General features: G+C 42.2%; 1 protein-coding gene across 2 annotated transcripts; it reads right to left on the reverse strand.

Annotated features, from left to right (window-relative positions):
- Nucleotides 1–2,694: 2,694 nt before the first annotated feature.
- On the reverse strand, nt 2,695–19,477 carry tfdp1a (transcription factor Dp-1, a). Of its 2 annotated transcripts, XM_036139143.1 has the most exons (13): nt 19,351–19,469; nt 18,097–18,173; nt 17,122–17,213; nt 14,351–14,417; nt 14,056–14,171; nt 12,765–12,886; nt 10,620–10,785; nt 10,376–10,522; nt 10,185–10,253; nt 7,826–7,977; nt 4,981–5,147; nt 4,155–4,230; nt 2,695–4,070 (listed from the first exon to the last, which is right to left on the reverse strand). In XM_036139143.1, the coding sequence occupies exons 3-13, from the start codon at nt 17,131–17,133 to the stop codon at nt 3,932–3,934; spliced, it is 1,233 nt and encodes a 410-aa protein (XP_035995036.1). In that variant the 5' UTR covers nt 17,134–17,213; nt 18,097–18,173; nt 19,351–19,469; the 3' UTR covers nt 2,695–3,931. The 2 variants fall into 2 exon arrangements, with proteins under 2 accessions (XP_035995036.1, XP_012719869.1); XM_012864415.3 differs by lacking the exon at nt 18,097–18,173 and having other exon boundaries at nt 19,351–19,477.
- Nucleotides 19,478–20,288: the final 811 nt, after the last annotated feature.

Consider the following 20,288-nt stretch of genomic DNA (forward strand, 5'->3'; position numbering starts at 1 on the left):
ATGCAGGACGTTTGCCGTTTGCCAGGGAAAACCAAGATGGGCAAATTCACCACTGGCTCCCTGAGCTCTTCACAGATGAAAGCAGGTTCACACTGAACACATGTGACAGAGTCTGGAGACGCCGTGGAGAACGTTCTGCTGCCTGCAACATCCTCCATCAGGACCGGTTTGGCAGTGGGTCAGTCATGGTGTGTGTGGGGGGGAGACATTTCTTTGGGGGGCTGCACAGCCCTCCATGTGGTCACCAGAGGTAATCTGACTGCCATTAGGTACAGAGATGAGATCCTCAGAGTCATTGTGAGATGTATGCTGGTTCCTCCTAATGCTAGACGATGCTAGACCTCATGTGGCTGGAGTGTCAGCAGTTCCTGCAAGATGAAGGAATTGATGCTATGGACTGGCCCAACCATTCCCCAAGCCTCGATCCAATTGAGCACATCTGGGACATCATCTCTCGCTCCATCCACCAACGCCACATTGCACCACAGACTGTCCAGAAGTTGGCAGATGTGTTAGTCCAGGTCTGGGAGGAGATCCCTCAGGAGACCATCCTCCACCTCATCAGGAGCATGGCCAGCTGTTGTAGGAAGGTCATTCAGGCACATGGAGGCCACACATACTACTCAGTTTGACTTGTTTTAAGGACATTACATCAAAGTTGAATCTGCTTGTAATGCATTTTATACACTTTGATTTTGAGTGTGGCTCCTAATCCAGACATCCATGGATTAATACATTTGATTTTCATTGATAATTTTTTGTGCAATTTTGTTGTCAGCACATTCAACTATGTAAATAACAAAGTATTTAATAAGAATATTTCATTCATTCAAATCTAGTTCCCTTTATTTTTTTTAGCAGTATATATAGTATAACATGGCGGTTGACATGTTATTCTGCAGGGATGCAGGTCAAGCACATAAAAATAAAAATACTTACAAACTTCGGGGAAGTTTGTGGCTGTAATGTGACAAAATGTGAAACTGTCTATACTGCCGGTCGTTCTGATTAACACCCAGACTTCTGTGGAAAGGTGAGAAGATATTTGTGCAACACAAGGGCTGATCAAAAAAAGTTACCAGACCTCATCAGCCCATCCTTTCTTCACTGAGGAGTTTTAGATTATAATCTATCCCCACATCATGATGCTGAGACAACCATGCTGAGACCATATTTCACAGTGGGCAGTGTTATGGGATGTGCTGGGTTTGCTCCAGATGCATTTTTCTCAGTGGCAGAAAGGGTCAGTTTTAGTCTCATCTGACCATAGCACCTCCATTTGGGGAGATGTTTGCTCACTCTTTGTTGACTGAAACACTAACCTTAACATTGAGCAACTGGGACCCGCAGTGCTTGGGATGTTTAATTCTGGGTTTGTTTGTGGCCTCCTGGACGAGTCGGCGATAATCCCATGGAGTAACTTTAGTACGCTGGTCATACTTGGGAAGCTTCATAACAGTTTCATGTTTTCTCCAATTATGGATCACGGCTCTCACTGCTGTAGCCTCAAAACTTTAGCAATCGCTTCGCAATCCTTTCCAACAACTTTCCATTGATGCATTCATTTTCTTAAAATCAGTAATGATACGATTTTAGCAACTACTTCATGTCAGATTCCGCTTAAATGATTTCTCAATTCTAGATATTCCTGTTATCAAGCTTCGGTAGGCAAGGTCATTTTGAGCTCAGATTTCTAAGAAACATGCAGGCCAGCTGGGTTTGAATGTCATTTTTCCCCCAGAGTAACAGAAATAACTCTTTGTATTTATTCAGGCCATTGACATTAGAATTTTTTTTTTTTTGTTAAAAGGAAACCTGCAAATGTGATGAAAAAAAAAAGTATAAACTCAAGAAATCTGTAAGGTCTCACTGTGGTTCTCTGGAGTCCCAAAGCTTTAGAAATGGCTTTGTAACCTTTTACAGACGGATGAACGTCAATTACTTTGTTTCTCGTTTGTTCCTGAATTTCTTTGGAACCCTGTTTAGTTATCGAGAACCTTTTGGTGCACTTCACCTTGTCGGGCAGGTCTGATTTAAGCGATGTCGTTACTGAAACCAGTTGTGGCAGTAATCAGGGCTGGGTGCGGCTAGACATGATGATCCCAGATATGATAAACTAATTATATTAGTTTATCATATATTAGTTTTAAGAGGGTTTTCCTCTTAAAAACCTTCATTTGAAAACTGGATTTTGTGTTTACTTGTGTTGTCTGAAACAAGACCAATGTGAAAAATCCCCCCAAAAATAAAACAGGAAGGGGGGGCAACCCCTTTTTCACACCACTATAGTTGCTTTGACACCTGACAACTCGAAGCAATTCCCTATATTTTACTCAGTGAGCTATAATAAAATTTTAACCACATACCTTACTTAAATATTAAGACTCATTAAGGAGTAAATTTCTCATAAGAGCCAATTGGCTTCAGCAAGTGCTAAAACCAAAATAAATGCTGTGTGTGTAGCAAAGTGTAAAGTTAATATTAAACTAACTGAATTAGACAGATCTTTGGATTTTATGACACTTTACCTCCATGTTCCATGAAAACATTTGACTAAAAAAAAAGAAAAAACTCCAACACCGTAGTTTAAATGCACAGACAGAAAAAAAACTGTACAGGTATGAAGTGGAAATGGGTAAATAGCGATGTAATAACCACATTTCTAAAATGACAACTGTCCTTGACACGAGTTGATTAAAATTGTGCAACTTGTTGAAAATTTATTCAGAAACGTCGCTTAGTCCTTTAAGATGTGAAACCGGGATGCAGGATCCAGCAACTCAACCTCAGCGTCTCCGCTTCCAACAAAGACGGTTGATGCAGACTTATTAAAACAATCTATATTTTAATTTGCAAACTTATATTAGATTACAGAAAAAGGTATTTGGAAGAGTCAGTACACGTGTTGCTCAGTTTTAAAAGGGAGATCTTTGAAGGGAATACGCAAAGATCTATACAACCACACATCGTGTTACATTAATCATTTTTGAAAGGTCTATCTTAACCACTGGCCTCTAAAAGGATACTATAAGCTACAACCTCCGTAGGATTTATATACTTAATTAACAAACGAAGCTTATTTACCTATCAGGAGCCTGGGTTATGCGTCGTTACCTCGCTGCTGCCATGTTTGTAAACACTACCGAGGCGTCAACAGGGCATTGGTGAAAAGTTCCTCAACTCCAGAATACAAAAACAGATACAAAACGAAAACTAGCAAACAGGATCGGAAAGCAGCTGCCTACTGAACAGGAGGAAAGGCAACCCAACTCAACGGGAAACTAGTTCAAATCATTGCGAAGAACACAAAACAAAACCAAAAACAAACAAAAAAATAAAATAAAAAATACACCGTACTGACGGGTCGGACGGAGTCCCGACCTGGGACGCCGCTCCAGACCCGCGCTGGCGTACTAACACATGTTAACATGTTAACGCAGACATCTTAGGAACATTTTGATCATAATGTCTGTCTGCTAAAGGTTAATAGCAAAAAAATAATAAGGAGTAACTATTTCAACAGGTACATTTTACATTCTCCAACAGCAGTGTGTTTTTGTATTGGGATGGCTTATTGAAAAAGAGGATTAGACGTACGAAGACTTAAGGTGGCCGAGTCAAACAAAAAAAAAAAAAAAACAATAAAAAAAAAATAAAAAAAACTACAGTTCCCTTGGATCGCACCTCCCCAGAGCTGTGGTGCGGTCGCGCGTGATTCGGGCGCAGAGCGATACGGATGCAAACGCCGCCTCTGCTTCTTCAGAATTCATCTACAGCCCTGAGAAAGCCAGACAGAAACACAGGCATAGGACAGGGAGGGGGTGGAGGGTGGGGGGGTTCAAGAAGCACACACAAAAAGGGAGATTCAGTTCCCATGGTGACCGTGGTTTGAAGGACTGTGCTCGTTGGAGTGGCGAGCTCGGGGAGGGGGTTAGTCTTCGTCGTCGTTCTCCTCGTACTCATCCTCATCGTCGTCGTCGCCCATGTAAGAAACCGGGGTCTCGACGCGAGACCCGCTGTAGTGAGAGTCGTTGGAGCTGGACGCCATGGTGCCGTCGGTGCAGCCGTCACTGCGAGGCGGCAAGGATGACAGTTTTATATAAAAGTCCACGCACATAAGATCTGCTACCTGCTTCAGCAGCTTCACCTCTCACCTTGCAGTGTAACGGGCGCCGTTGGCCGCAGAGCCTCCGGTGATGTAGACGTTACTGATGGGGCCCTTTGCCATCTCTTTAAGATGATGAGAAGAACACAGTAAATAAATGACGACTTCTGAAAGATTCTTTATACAACTTGCCGTCAAAGAAAACATTTCCCCAAAGAAATCCTTTTTGTTTCATTTTCCTCTAAACGGCGGTTCTGACATTTGTACGTGGCACAACTTAGAGCTGGGCGATAAATCGATTTAATCGATTAATTCGAATTTACAATTCTTTAAGGTTTCATTTTTGGAAAATCTGGATTTTATTTTGCCAATACACTCATTGGGTTTCCATGAAGAGAACAGCATGTGATGCTGAATATATGTTTAGGCAAATGTATTGTCAAAATATTGTTAAGTGGAAACTTTTTTTTACCATAATACGAGGTACTTCATTTACTTATTTACTTTTTTAACTTAGTTTGAAGTTCACAAGTGCAGTGAAGCCTGTTCTTAGCTCAATGTGTAATACCACTAGCAGCAAATGTTTTGTTATATTTTCATTGTTTATAATGGCGCGGCTGCCATCTTGTTTCACAGCTTGTTTTTAGTTGCACTTTGAATTCAGGTTAACTCCCTGACGAAATGCTTGACATAAAAGCAAGGTTTTAAAATAATTTCTTTAATTTCTTTTTATGAAACAAAAAGGCGGAAATAAAAAAAAATTGATTAATCGGATTTGGTATGATAAAATCGGACATTTATTTTATAATTCATATTGCCCAGCCCTAGCAGAAGTCCGACAAACGTTCCTCTCAGAAGGATCATGATGGAGTTACCTATAACGTAGGGTTCCAGGGCTTTTGGCACCAGGCTCCGTGCGATTTTCAGATTCTCGGGAGAACACTTCCCCACCTCCAAACCGCAGGCCATGCCCATCCGTTTTAGCACCTCGATGTCGTCGTGGATCTCAAACATGCTGTCAAAGTTGAACAAATACTCGAACCTGGAGAGGAGGAGAAGAACGGGAGACGTGGTAAAACCTTGAGTTTTCCCACTTTGGAGTTAAAGGGCGCTGATGTAAAAAAAAAAAAAAAAAAAAGCAAAGGGGTGGAATTGAAATTAAATGGAAGCTCAGCCTATATGATGCTTTTTTAGCTTGTTTCAAATGTGAGTTTTCCACCAAAGACGAGCTGCCAACATCGACAAATCCAGCTGGTGCCTAAGCTGCCAAAGGTTCAAAGTACGGCTGGGTGGAAAAATCTATTTAATATCATTTAAAACTTTTTGGAGATTTCATTTTTTTTTTTTTGGGGGGGGATAAATAAATCAAAATTTCTTTTGGCCAATGCACTCACTGGGGTTCCATGAAATGACAAGCATGCAATGCTGGATATACCTTTAGGAACATATATTGTCAAGATATTATAAAGAGGAAACTTTTTTGTAACCATAAGATGAGACACTTTAATTTATTCATTTACTTTTTTTTAAGTTAGTTTGAAGTCACAAGTGAAATCTGTTCTTAGCTCATTGTGTAATCCCATTAGTAGTAGTAACATTTCGTTATCTTTTTCATTAGTGTTGCACCAATGCACCATTTTTTGGCCCCGATATCGATACCAGGCTGTGCAGTATTGGCCGATACCGATACCATCTGTTTGATATTGATGTGTGTGTATATATGAAGAACTGCATACTACTTAGGGTAGTAGAACTTATTATTGCCTACCTGGAATGGGTGACAATAGTTGAATAAACTTTTGGCTCTCAAAGGCCAAAATAGTGCAACTTTCATGAACTTATATAACATGTATAATACTAGTCAGGAGAGAGAAGGCTGCGTTCAAGTGACATACAAACATCAAAATGGTATCGGTGCCCTATTTGTTGGTACTCGCCGATACCGATACCACCATTTTAGTGCTGGATCGGAGCCCTGTCCCATACTGGTATCGGTGCAACACTAGTTCTCACGCATTAGCCAGAGAACACGGGCGAACTACCACAGATGACATCACGCCTCTAAACGAAAGACCTGTGCAGTCGCAGCGGCATCTGCTTTTCCTCTAGTCCTGCACAACACCGGATGTCATTTCAACCTGTCGCCAGAGGGGGCAGACTTCTGCAAAAACTCTGGAACACGCGCTATGCTCCTTTAAAAATTGCTTAAATAAGCCAACTCCTACAGCAGCAACTTCCACACTGAAGAGTGTTGACAAGCCTGGTAACACTTGTACACGGTGCAATCACTGATGGAAGAATGGATCTTTTAGTTTCCGGCCCATTGGGGCAACTCAGAATAAAAAAAAAAAATTGCCCAATTACAGCTACTTTCTCAGTGAATCTCTATTAAAAGTTAACATTTAAACACAAAAAACAAGAGGGTAAAAACAATTAGCAAATTCAGAAGGATTTTAATTAATGAAACGAATTATTAAAACAGGAAAAAGTTGTAACTCATGAACAAAAAAAAAAAACAGTTTTTTTTAACACTGGCTAAAATCCCTAATAACTGAGCAACGCCTTAATTCAGCAACCTTCTGCTTTCTGTAACGAATCTTCTCCAGCAAATGAAGCTGATGTCACAAATAACTTTTTAGAGACCTTAGTAGAAGCTGTTACTGTTTGACAAGACTGACCAATACTCAGTGTAGCCGAGGTGTTAAAGTCAGAGAAAACACAAAAGCAGAGACTCAAAATTAAGAAGCTTATATAACAGACGCTGAATATTATAGAGAGTCATAACAAGAAGCTCAAAATATTAAAATGTATTTCCATCTGTGATGAAACGCGCATTATCAGGAAACAGCTGTTAGCAATAAGCACATTAATGCCTGATATAAAATGCCTTTAAGACGATAACATTTCTCTCATACAAGGCGACGCCTTTTCTGATCCATCACAACGTCGTTATCAATCAGGACAGAAAGGCTTCTTGAGGCTCGGTTACAGCTGAAATAAATTATTTCTCAATCCAACAACTATAAATAAGAACTTATTCCCCTCAAATATAAAGTTGGATATAGTTGTTTTATATTTTGACTTGTTATAGGAACTACAACGGTGAAAATTACATCTCCAGCTGTGCAGAAGAAGCTACGCCGCACCTTGCCTTAACTTCTTTTTCGTGTTATTGCAGCACATCTATAAAAAAAATGTAAAAATGTAAACATAATTAGGTAAATCTTCCCACCCGTGGCTTAATCCTTTATTTAAGCACCTTTGGCAGCAATCACAGTCTCAGCTCCTCTTGGATCTGTTCTGTCTTTTTCTAGCATTTTTCCTCATAAACGGTCAGGTTAGGTCCGGATATTGATGAGATCTTTCCTGCCATGTTCTAATGGATTTAGCTGGTTTCTTGGAAGAACTTCCAAAAACTTGGCTGCTGTCATCTAAACTCATGCACGGCCCCTGCTGCAGAGGAACATCCCCGCAGGTGCCGCTGCCACCACCATGCTTTACACAGCATGGATAGCGTTAGCCAGGTGAGGTGCACTGGCCCTCTTTTTCCAGACACGATGGTTGAAATTAAGGCCAGAAAGTCTTGTTTCGGTTTCAGCGAACCAGAGGATTCGCTGAAACCCCCCCCCCCCCCCCTCTGCCTGTGAACGTGGGCGGCCCGCACCAGAGTCGCCTTACTGCAACGTTTTTCTCTCCTAGCTGAAGCTGAAGGTCACGTACTTGTCGTTGGAGATGCTGCAGTCGATGACGGTCTTCTTGCTGGTGTTGACGATGATGAACGGAAGGTGGATGATGGAGTTTGGAGGCGGGGGTCTGTTCGCTTGCTGCTCTGTCTCTTTGTTCCTCTTAACGAGGTTCTTAAAGGCTATTTGCTGTAAAGACACAAAAACACCAACCGTTAAGCGCCCGCCGTGTTTCTCGTTATTATGGGGTTTGATTTTTATCAGGGAGGCAAACAAAGCTCTGCGTAGAAGAGCTTTGTTTCATTTCACACCATTGTAAAACATGCTTGTACCACCTTTTAGTCACACACTACAGAAATCCATTTCCTCTTTTCCCCAAAATAAGCCTCTCTGTTCTGCAGATAGTTCACTAAACGCTTCTGGAGAGATTGGAAACTGACTGATTCTGGTAACGAGTCTGGAGGAGGCAGACAGAGGATTGGCTTGTTTACTGTAACAAATCTCAGTGGGTTTTAGTCCAGTCTTGGACTAGACCACCCCAACCTTAATAAAACTGAGCTGATGACCAGACCTCCTCCATCAGGATTTTCTGGTATCCACTAATCATCCACTCCTTATAGCAACTCATCCAAGTAATGAAATGAGGCTTTAGATGCTGCGAGTTCTTGTTCTGCCATCTTGGATCGGTCATAAAGGCTCTCTCTAATGTCAGTGGACTCCTGGGCGGGTTCCTCGGTGTTCCACGTTTTCTCCATTTGTGGATAAGGAATCTCACTGTATTCAACTGGAGTCCTAGAGCACGGGTGTCAAACTCATTTCTGTTTAGGGGCCGCATACAGCTTAATCTGATCTCAAGAGGGCCACACGAGTAAACTCATTGCAAGATTAAATAGAACTAATAAAAGTGGACTTGTTGGTTTTTATATTAAATTAATTTCACTTTTACACAATATATTATGAATAACCTCAGCATTTTTAAGAAAAGTATGTGCAATTTCAACAATACTTTTACTCATTTACTTTTGCATTATGCATAAGAACTGATCACAGTGATTGTACAATGTTGAAAAACATTTATTCACTTTTTTGGGAACTTAAAAACACTGTCCTGCATGACAAAATACATCAAACAGATAAAAATTAAGAAATGATTTAAATTTTTCCACACCTGAAGCTTAATCTGCTGATTAAAACACAGCGGACAATATAGGAACTGCATATTTTCAATTAAACGAAGTACATGTTTTTTTCAATAATTGTTTTATCATTCTTTTCCTTTTATCTCCTCTTTCTTTCACCTTTTGTTTTTTTTCTTCTTGTTCTTCCTTTCCTCTCCTACTTTCCCATTGTAGTGTCCATATCATTTCAGATATTCCCCGCATGAATCATAATAAAACTATTCACATTCATAAATCAAGCGGAGCACTATGGCAAAAGCCGTTCTGCTCCACTTGTGAAAGTCAAATCTGATGAGATCTTTTTGGCATTAAGACAACAATTCTTATTGCCACATTGCCAGACAGGACACTGGATTTTTTTTAATAATGATAATGCATTTAGCCACAGGGCCGGACTAAATTGTTCGTCGGGCCGGATCCGGCCCGCGGGCCGTATGTTTGACACCCCTGTCCTAGAGCTTCGCAAGCCATCCCAGGTTTCATCCGTCTTATTTTTCTTAAGATCGGGGCAAGATGTGTTGCCTTTCTTTAAATCTTTTAGCTTACAGTCATGTGATGTGGTGCTTCAACAGGTTAGGCAGCAACCGTGCTGCTTTTTGTATTTACACTGCTTATTTAAGAGTAAGTAAAGAGCAGTTAATTTCATTAAATTACAGTGTCCATTTGATGTCTTCAGAAGTTCAGAGTCCAGCTTTCTGCAAGCTGGACTCTGAATTTCTGAAGACACAAAATGGACACTGTAATTTACGGCATTTTACCGTGATTTTCCAATCTTTACGCACTCTGTGCATGCAGGATGACAAAAACAGTTGTCTAAGTCTGAGTCTAAAACAAATAGAGGAAATGTATTGCTTTCCACCGTAGCATCACACTGCAAAAACTGACCTAAAAATAAGTAGTTTTCTTAAAATTAGTGTATCTGTCCTTGATTTGAGCAGGTAAATAAGATGTTTTGCCAATGGAGTGAGTATTTTGACCCCTAAAATAAGATAATTAGACATGCTGCACTTGAAATAAGATGATGGAGATGAGTTGTTCCTATTTTAAGTGCAAAAATCACATTCCATTGACAGATAAACTTATTTACCCACTCAAATCAAGGACAGATACACTCATTTTAAGAAAACTTTACTCATTTTTAGTTCCGTTTTTGCAGTGCAGTAAACAGGTTTCATCTGCATGACCCACTCCAGGATTTGGCTCTAGCACTCGACTCACCTGCAGTATGAGCTCCTGAAGCTGCGACTGTTTCTGCTTAATTCTCTCCAGTCGTCTTTGTCGCTCCACCTGAAGAGCAAACCAAAGAATAAAACGGTCACCACGCGCCACTGTGGCAAAAAAAAATATAAAATAAATAAAAACGACGGCGGCGCCCGTTGAGGCGGGTCGGCTCTCCCCTGCGGCCGCACCTCTAGGTTCTGGCACTCCTGCGCCGAGTTGGTGGGCAAGCCGATCCACTTGATTTCCTTCTTCTCTTTGGAGATTATGTTCATGGCCATGAGCACGTTGAGCGCGTCGTAAACGCGCCGCCGGATGTTCTTCTGGTCGTACACGTGCTGCGGATGAAAGAGAAATGACAACTTGTTCGTCTAGCACACACACTGCCCACCTGCATCACACCGGGAAGAGAACGGCCGCGGCGCCGGGACTCACCGAGTCGTTGGGGGACACGTGGTTGTCCGCAGAGCTGAACTCCGCCACCAGTTCATCCGCCACTTCGTTGTAGGTGGTGACTCCTTTCTTCTGCACCTTCTCGCACACTTTCATGGAGAAATGCCTCAGGCCCTTTCCGTTCTTTTCCCCTTTCTTGCCCCGCTTTCTGTGGACAGAACCCATCCCCCGCGTCACCACAGATTCAAACATTGCCACACAGTGAGGGGAAAAAAATGACCAAACGCTTTGAGAAACTCCCAAAAAAAAAAAAAAAAAAAAAGACTGCCGCATTAGGGCTGAACGATTTTGGAAAATAATCTAATTGCGATTTTTTATCATAATATCGCGATTTAACGCGATTTTTTCCCCCCCAGTTAATTTATCATGTCTTTTTAAACATATATAAAACAACAAATCAATTTGTTTCCTCGCCGTGCGGATTAGCTGCTAAATGACCCACAGCATCTAAACTCAGAGCAGAAATAATTGCGTTGTGCCTACAATATATTTTAACCAAAATTGCAATTTTGACTTTTTTCTGCATTAACCACAAGCAACAAAAATGGCCTCTAAATAAAGATGTTTGTAAACAAGGACTAATTAAAAACAAGAACACTTTTTTATATATCAGAATAATGTTCAAGAGAACAGCTTTTAATTGATTAGGACATCAATCCTTGTTGAACATAAAGTGCAACCAACAAGCAAGTCTATGTATTAAACTGATTGACCAGAAATAAATGCTATGTATGATTATATAAACTCTAAAACATGTAACAAAATTAGATTATCTCACTGCTGCAACTGTCTTCCCTTCCATGTGGAGGCAAACCCACTTTAAACATTTTACTGACACCTAAAGGACGTGTCTGACTCACTAATTGTTAAATAGCCAAAAATTGCAGACCTCTGTGATTTGGAAATTGCGTTTTTTAAAATTGCGATTATATTGAAAATGCGATTAATTGTTCAGCCCTATGCCGCGTAGAATGAAAATTATGTTTTTCTTCTATAAATAAATAGTAAATAAGAGTCCAGAATAAATCCGGTCACAGATAAGTGAACTAACCGGCGGCACAGTGACCGAGGAACACAGTAGACAGGTCAGGGGTAAACTGATGGAGACGTTTAAAGCATTTTAGGAACATTTTGATCAAAGGCAACACTTCAACCACACTGCTTTGTTGTGCGACATCATGGAAACTTCAAAGGAAACCAGTCGGGATCTCCAGAAGAGAGAATGGCGGACCTCCGCTAGCCTGGCGAGGGAAAGCATCAACGTCCCAACCTCTGAACGTCTCCCGGAGCTCGCGCTGACCCAAAAACAGGAAGAGTTCGCCACAACCGCAAACTTACCGACACACTGGCTCTCCACCTGAGCTAATGAGAAAAATCAGCAACGAAACCCAGGGTTACCCCAGAGGAGCTGCAAAGATCCCCCGCTCAGGTGGGATAACCTGTCGACGAGGCACCCATCGGTCCTGCGCGGCACAAAACCGGCCTTTACGGAGGAGCGGCACCAAGCAACAAGAAACGAATGTGGACAAACTGTACAGGGACAGCGTTGACTGGAAAGGGATGGAGCTAGATGGAGGGTAATTATGATAAGAAAGGCTTTTAGAAGCTGCCAAAATCCTGCGGGAGAGTGGGTAATGGCGCTAAAAACAGCCTGAGCTAAAATGAAATAATTCCCATCAAAGCACGCTTCCAGATCCAAATCAAATCAAAGAAGCTGCACCAAGGCTTGAAAACGGCTGTTTAGAGCGGCTCTCCATCCAACCAGACTAGGCTTGAGCTACCGAGATAGGATGAATGAGCGACAATTTCATGTGCGGACGCAGCCCAAAAGATGTGACGCCGTTATTCCAGCAAACAAGGTGCAGCGAGGAATTACCTCGGGGGAGGGGCTCGACACGAATACGTTCCATTTTATGCAGGATGCGTTCTGAAAACCATGCATGCTTTTCCCTCCACTTCACAGGTACACAATAGAAAGTGCTGCTCTGTAGGGAAAACTCTTAACACCATGCAATCAATGTAACATGATGGAAAGGGTGTGAATACTTTGGGAAGGCATTGAAGTAACTAAATTCAAGCTTCACAACACCCCCCCCGGGCTTTTAGCCGGACCTTGTGGGAACTTACCCCGACGACCAGGGCGAGGCATCGGCGGGCTGACTCTGAGCGAGGAACTGGGAGCTGGGCGTGTGTGGGCTGTTTACCAAAATGGTGTTCGATACCGTCGGCCGCTGCGGCGTTCCGATCACCTGCGTGGGAGAGAGGGCAGAGGAAGTGCTGATGAGCATCAGAACGGCCAGCGGTGAGGCGGTAAACATAGGATTCATCAATCTTCTTCAAAACGAGGACATTCTTTAAAAAGGAAAACAAAACGCTAACGAGTTTAAATCGTTAAATCAGGCTTTCCTAAACAGTTGACATCAACCGGATCTGAAGATAAAAACGGCCTCGGGCTACACGAACACATCATGAACTCGTATAGATACGCTTTTTGTTATTATTGCAGTAGAAAAAGGATAACGACACAGGACAAAAAAAAAAAAACCTGTGAAGGCTCAGATAAATAGGAGTGAATGCTGCTTGTCGGGATTTTGAAACAATCAACTGGTTCCCTTATATAGGAAACTTTTGACCAATCTGTATAATATGATTGATTTAACTTTGTAAAGTTCCTCAAGATGACATGCTTCATGAATTAGCGCTTTATAAATAAAATTTAACTGATAAACAGAGAAAGAAAGTTTTAACAATGGCAGCGTTTTGTTAAAGGTTACTTAACGTCGGCGTTAGAAGCATAAGCGCGGATAAGGCCAGTAATATTTCCCAGCCTACGTCGCTGGGCACGGCAGCTTCAACTGTGATGGCACGGCGGGTGAATCATTACGAGCCGATGCGCTCTGAATCACCGTGCTGCAGGTTGGTGTCGGGCTGAGGAGAAGCTACGCCTCGGGGTCAGCGGTTAGGAGGACGGACGCTGGACTCTACTGGGCAGACGTCTGTCGTTTCTTTTGTTTGTTTTTTTAATCGTAGACGCACTGAATCAAACCGATCCAATTTCTGCTTTTTAGGAAAACTTTGTTTCCCCTTTATGTGCATAACCTCCCTACTAATATTAATAAGAAGAAGCCTCCAGAGGATAGGTGATCTATTCCTTTCCTTCGCTAAGGTGATATGTAAGCTGATTTCCGTTGTGTATACATTGCTGCAGCATAACGAGATGATGGGTGTAATCCTGCTGACTATAGAAGTGATGAGCTTAGGATCAAGGGCCTGAGGCTACCCTCTGCCCGGTCACCTCACAATGATAATAGGGGGGCTTACACAACATTAAATGAGGAGCAGCAAGCAAAACTAATTTTATATATATAAAAATCCGTAGTGAGTCCTTCGTCGCGGTGGCCTACAGAGCCGCACTCACCATGTGTGGCACATGTTGCATGTGTGCAGCAACGTTGACGTTAGATGGCCCGAGGGTTTTGGGTAAAAGCTGTTTGGGAGCAGCTGTAGGCTGGACCGTGACCAAGGACAGGACACCTGAAACGAGACGAGCAGTGAGGACGGCTCCTGGATGAGACTCCATTGCCCCCTGTTGTTCGCTTCCACACAACAGGCCATACACCGGGACAGAAACGCACGCGTGTCTGCGCACACGTACGATATGGGAGCAGATTAGGCGGACTGGTTTAAAAAAATATGCCGCTTTGGGGGTGTACCTTTGCTTGGGCTCAGATTCTGATCGATGAAAACTTTCAGCTCTCCGTTCGTTTCAATCAGACCAGCCTGTTGAGAGACAGCACAGGAAAAAAAAAAAACAAGCATTAGGGAGGAAACAAAAAACATCTGAGAAGCAGTGAAGTAAATCCTGCAGAGACTAACCTTAGATCAGATTTATACTAACAACCAACTCATGATTCCTTTAAGTGGGCCTCGATATTTGTTTAGCCACAAACCTGTGCCAATGATCAAACTTAGTGTCTACAGTTATACACAGACGCTGTATAAAAAGGGACAACCTTTCGTCTCATTGAGATTAAAATCAAAATATTTCGTTCCTATTTTAGGTCAATTTGGACAAATGAAGTCGTTTCTCTTAGTCAAATAAGAGGTTCTCCTTTCTTGTTCTTCAAATTTGAAATTTTACATTAAGTATCGTATCAAACATTTTCATCATCCATCATACTTTGCTGGTATTCTGGACCGTTCCCGCTGACAGAACCGATGTCACTGAGTCAGGTTTTTGGGCCGCCTGACACACTGTTGGACCAAAAATGTCCTACGTGACTGAGATCGGGGCTTTGCGACATTGAGGTTGTCTTGAAGACGCTTTCTAACCAGTTTTCAGGACCACCGTCCACTTTCCAGACCCATATGTGGCCAAGCTTCAGCTTCCCTGCCTGATGCCTTGGAGATCTTGCTTCAAGGTTTGCCGTTCTGTCCTGAAGACGGCGTCTATTTTGTAAAGCGCACCAGTTCCTCCTGCAGCAAAACCTCCATATAGCACGATGCTGCCACACTCGTACTTCGCAGGTGGGACGGTGTTCCCAGACGTGCCGACCTGCCCTGTGTTTCCTCCAAATGAAACGATGATGATTCTGAACTGAAAGCCTTTCTTGTCATTGAACTGAGAGAACAAAATTCAGATTTCAAATCCAAATTATGGTAAAAATTCAATTTTTGCTTCATGGGAACACAAAATGTGTCCTCAAAAATTGAACTTTGTCCAAACATGCATTTTGAAACTGGCTTTTATTTTGCTTTCAGATTCAGGGTAATCATTTGTCCCCGAATGACCTTTGAGCCCATGCCTGGATAAGGACACTTCCTCACCCAGTGTCACCCTGCAGCTTTACAGGCTCTCTTGCTTTGGTTCTGAAGTTAATGAGAACATTTCACACCAAACATCCAGGTCTGGGACTAGGAACCCATCTCCTTTCTGAACGGTAAGATGTGTGGACACCCCCTGGTGTTTTTACAGTCTGAAGAGATGAACGGGTCACCTTCGTGCATCTGGAAGTTATCGTACCCTAAGATGAAGCAGACCTGCGGAGGTCCACCATTCTCTCTTCTGGTTTCTTTTGAAGTTTCCATGATGTCACACAACAAAACAATAAGGTTGAAGTGTTGCCTTTAACGGACTTTGGAGGCGAGTCAAGGGTTTCCTCAAATGTTGTAGATTAACCCATCTGAACCCAGCAATCCGATCACATCCTAATCTATTTGTTTATGAATTATTTAAAGACTTGGACATTTTAGTGCAAATAAACTTTTGAATTGCCGAAATTCTGGCATTTATTAAATAGAAATATTTCCATTTATCCTAACTTACATGAGGAAACGTTTAGGCTGATTTAATGTCCGTCACTAAGGATAAAAAGTTAAGCATCTTTCCTCCTCCTAACACACCGCACAATGTTTTAATTAACAGCAATTTCTAGGTGGGCCTGTGTTATTTTCAGAAAACTATATTGTTTAAAATCCGACACCTAACAGGAATGAAAATTGGAAGAGTTGCTTCTAGCCAACAGAGCAGCATCACACTGTCGCCTTTTAATAGCTTTATCCTAAAGTCAGCTGAGACAGAACCGGTTATTTGTCCTCAACGATGAGACGGTTAGTCAAAGGTTTCAACACTTCTGTACAGAAAGGGCAGGAAAAGGATCGCTGGGCGCCATGCTTGAAGCCCCACCTGTGACGGGTTGTTTAACAGAAAACATTGATAAAAGACGTAGTTTTCAAATCCAACATAAAATACATATATTAAGACATCATCTGAAGTGATGCCTCAAGGCAAAAGATCCCTGCATCACTAAACGATTTGAATAATCCTTAAAGAGTAAAACTTTATACCATTATATGATCAACTGGCCGCGTATAATTAGGATCAAATTGGACTGTAACTGGATCTGAATGTGATCATTGGAATAGATTATATTGGAATGACCTTGATTGGTCTGAACTGATTACAAATTAAACCTGGATACGAAATGAGAGTACGTGCATTATAATTTGGCACCACATAAATAAAACAAGCGATGCTCTGAGTATGAATAAGAGAGTCTTCCAAAAGAAGCTCCGCACAGGTTTACATTTTAGGCATCATCAAAAGATCTCCATCGATATATCGATAAATCCTTGGAAATTTATGAGATTACTACGTTTATTTAATGATTTAAGTTTGAGAAATCTTCTGGTCTGTAGGCTTCAACTTTTAGAGCAAAATCAGTCAAAGCGTGACCCACAACAGCACAGGACCATGCCGGTCTACATCGGTACCCTGAGCCTGGTATCTAATGCAATTAATATCCAATGAGGACCCAATGAATTACATCAGAATCAGGTCTGATGCCAATATTGGACCGGATTGGCCCCCCTTTGTGAAAATTAAACTGAAACAAGCAACATAATTTGAGTGGGTTTAAAACTGCGGCTCTTCATGCAACAAGGCGGCATTACATACATATATACCTTTATGATAAACACTTACATCTTTAGCCATGATCCCACAGGACCGAAAGGAGCTCTGTGTCAGGATTAATAAAAAAATATATATTTTATGTCACTCAGTATTCAGACCCCCTGCAAGAAAAGAGAAAAAAAATTAATGCAATGACTGGAACATTTCTAGTTTTACTCAGGATTATCATTTCTGCGATAATAAAGCCTCCCCACGCTAGATGAGCATTAGCATGTTTCCACGGGATCATCTGAACTTATTTGTGAACTAAGGCCCAGTTCAATTGCTGACTGGGAAGCACACCATAGAAAGCTAACTCCATCCCTATGGTTAGCCCCCAAACATCTAATTTAAAGCCGACCAAACACACGGAAGATGTGATCGATCCGTTTAACTTTTAGCCCGGAGAGACGCCTCCGGGTGCGTCTCGCATGCAGAAAAGCCCCACTAGGCCGTCGCTGGATGCTCTGAACTTTTGACTAACCGCTAAGAGAGCGCAAGGCCTTTGCTTTCAAGGTACCGAGCACGTCCGGAGGAGAGGCATCGTCCAACTTCTGCTACAGGTCACGAAAACACGCTAACTTTTTTCTTTTCTTTTTTTTACCGCAACAGCGCCAAACTACTTGCCGCGGCTCCGCCGGGGAAGGCTGCGTGGCTGCGGACGGCGCTGCTCCACGGACGCGAAACAAGCGGCCGTCAAATCATATGTTGACAGCAAGGCAGAAATCTTTTGTTGACTGCAGCTAGCTAAAGCGTCCCCAGCTAGCAGCAAGCAGCAGGAGGAGCAGCAGCAGCAGCGAGCGTCAGGTTCAGGGCTAGCCTGCTACCAGCTAGCTCCTGCACGCTTTCAGCCGATTCACAACAAATTCAGAGATCCCCCGCAGCAGCCTCGCCTGGGCAAGAGCTGCCACCCCTCCTGTATGGGGGAAGGATACTAAATGGGCATTTCCCCCCCCCTCACATACACGATAAACTGGGTTAAAAGTGGTAAATCTGTGCACTTACGAGTGCACTCTCTTGTCTCTTCGACGGCTTGTTGTTGGGCTTTTTGAGAATGGAGGAAGAGGAGGTCTAAATCCCATCTGAACAGGAAACAAACTAGGCAATGTCGATACTCTTAATTACAAAAAAATAAAAAATACACAAAGGGGATGTGTTTTACTATTATTAAAGTATTTAATCGAAGGGTTTATTTGTACATTACAGGGTTTTTTTTGTTAGTGGAGGAGGGGGCGCTAATTCAGCAAGTGATGCCAGGATTTGCCTGTTGGTCAAGTATGGCAGCTGGTAGTTTGCGATCGGTGCTAACTTCCGACGACTCGGTTTTTATTACTCATTAAGGGACAAAACAGTGTTCGGCTGAGCTAATCTTTTTTGCCCCCGGACTGCTGCTATGTTAGTAAAGGAGTAAACCATCCTAGTTCATAAGGAGGGGCAGGAGGTGCTGCTGCATTCAGCGGCCCCAGTCTGAAGGAAACTCATCGAGGTTAAAGCAAAACGAAAACTATTACGGATCAAAACTGAAACGAGCGGCTATTGCAGATCAACAGACTTGCGAAATGCACATTATTTCTAACTACATGTTTTATTTTTTAGTTTAATCTGTTTTTAAACGCGTGAGCGTCACCTCCCAGCCGCACGAAAACAACAAAACTGATCGATAATATTGGACTGGCCTTGCAGAGCATTTTTAAAAACAATTTATTCAAAAAACACCTTCTTGGTTTTGAATTAAGAAATTATGTTGCAGACTTTGTAGTGATTCGATTAGCTAGAAATAACGCGAAGGTCTCAACTTTGTATACGTTTATAAATAAGCCTTTCACAGCCTTGGGAATATAACACTAATGCCCCACATTTCATATATTTTTTTTACTGTTAAACAAGTAGCTGGTGAATATTGTTGCTATAAAAGCCGAATACCGTCTTCTTTAAAAGAAGAAAACATTAACCGAAACTCATAAAGTCGATTAACAACTAGTTATCTGCTAGTTACCAGCTGGTTATGTTTAGCTAGCAGCTAACTCGGTTGAGAAACTGCAGTTTCCGCTGCTTTGTTAGCCCGGCTGCTAGCGGACAAGCTAACTCCCAGCTGTCATCAGGATCTGCGCTACAGTTAGCTCAAAGTTCACCTCGTTAGCTCCGTCAAGCCCGTGTTTTCATGCGAATGCAAAACACTCAGGCGGCAAATGAGTAAACACGTCAGCTTTGAACCGCAGCAGGAGAGGATCGACCAACAAGTCAGTAAACGCATCTTACCGGTGCACTTCCCAAGTTAGCGAATGCTCTGCGTTACTACTAGCCCAGCTCGCAGCAGCGCCTCTCACAATCTGATCTTGGCGGTGTCTCTCCTCGGCGCGCTCTGATTGGTCTGCGCGGAGGAGACGAAAGCAAAACAGTAAAGGAGTCCGTGCCCACCACTGCAACTCGTGGGATTGGTGGCGTGCAGGCAGCGTTAGAGGTGCTTGTACCGCCCCCTACAGCACCGGAGGAGAACTACTGTGTACATTTTCCCGCACTTTGCCTGTTATGCTACTCTGCTGCTAAAGGAAAGCTTCAGCTGAATGCACTGCTCGCTTTGGGTGCAAGCAAGCGTCCCCTTGAATCGAGTTATCAAGTACACACACACACACACACACATATATATATATATATATATATATATATATATATATATATATATATATATATATATATATATATATATATTGACTGATTTTATGTATGCAGACAATCAGTTTTGATTGTCTGCATATATTCAAGTGGTGCTACATAGTAGGCTATAGTTTGACGTGTTACAACATGCAGACTGAGAGATGCTGCAGAGGGAACAAAACTTATTTCTCATGTTTTGCTCCCCTCCACTTATGTTATAAATATGGGACAACCCATCAAAACAAAATCCAGTCTTTTATGAAAAAAATGTTGGCATATTACTGACCCATTTTTCCCCCTTCTGGAAAGGAAATGAAATTAATGGCACAAAAGCAAAAAAAGAAAGCAAAAAAAAAAAAAAGATACAAACCGAAGATATGAACAAACATCCAATTGGTCTGTGGAACGTTTGCCCTACTCCCCATGTTTGCAGGGTTTCTTGCATGTTCAGCAGCCCGTGTCAAGTCACACAGTATCTTAATGTGATCAAGATCCGGGCTTTGACTCAGCCCCGGACTTTACATTCCTTAATTCTTAGTCAG

Source organism: Fundulus heteroclitus, chromosome 7, assembly GCF_011125445.2.
Source record: "Fundulus heteroclitus isolate FHET01 chromosome 7, MU-UCD_Fhet_4.1, whole genome shotgun sequence".
Classification (NCBI taxonomy): Eukaryota; Metazoa; Chordata; class Actinopteri; order Cyprinodontiformes; family Fundulidae; genus Fundulus; species Fundulus heteroclitus.

Bases quoted from the DNA above. Each gene is read 5' to 3' on its own strand.
- tfdp1a (XM_012864415.3), bottom strand. The intron at 10,254-10,375 runs GTGCGGCCGCAG...TTTGCTCTTCAG, and splicing joins AGGAGTGCCAGAACCTAGAG to GTGGAGCGACAAAGACGACT. The intron at 4,071-4,154 runs GTGAGAGGTGAA...GCCGCCTCGCAG, and splicing joins GGCGCCCGTTACACTGCAAG to TGACGGCTGCACCGACGGCA.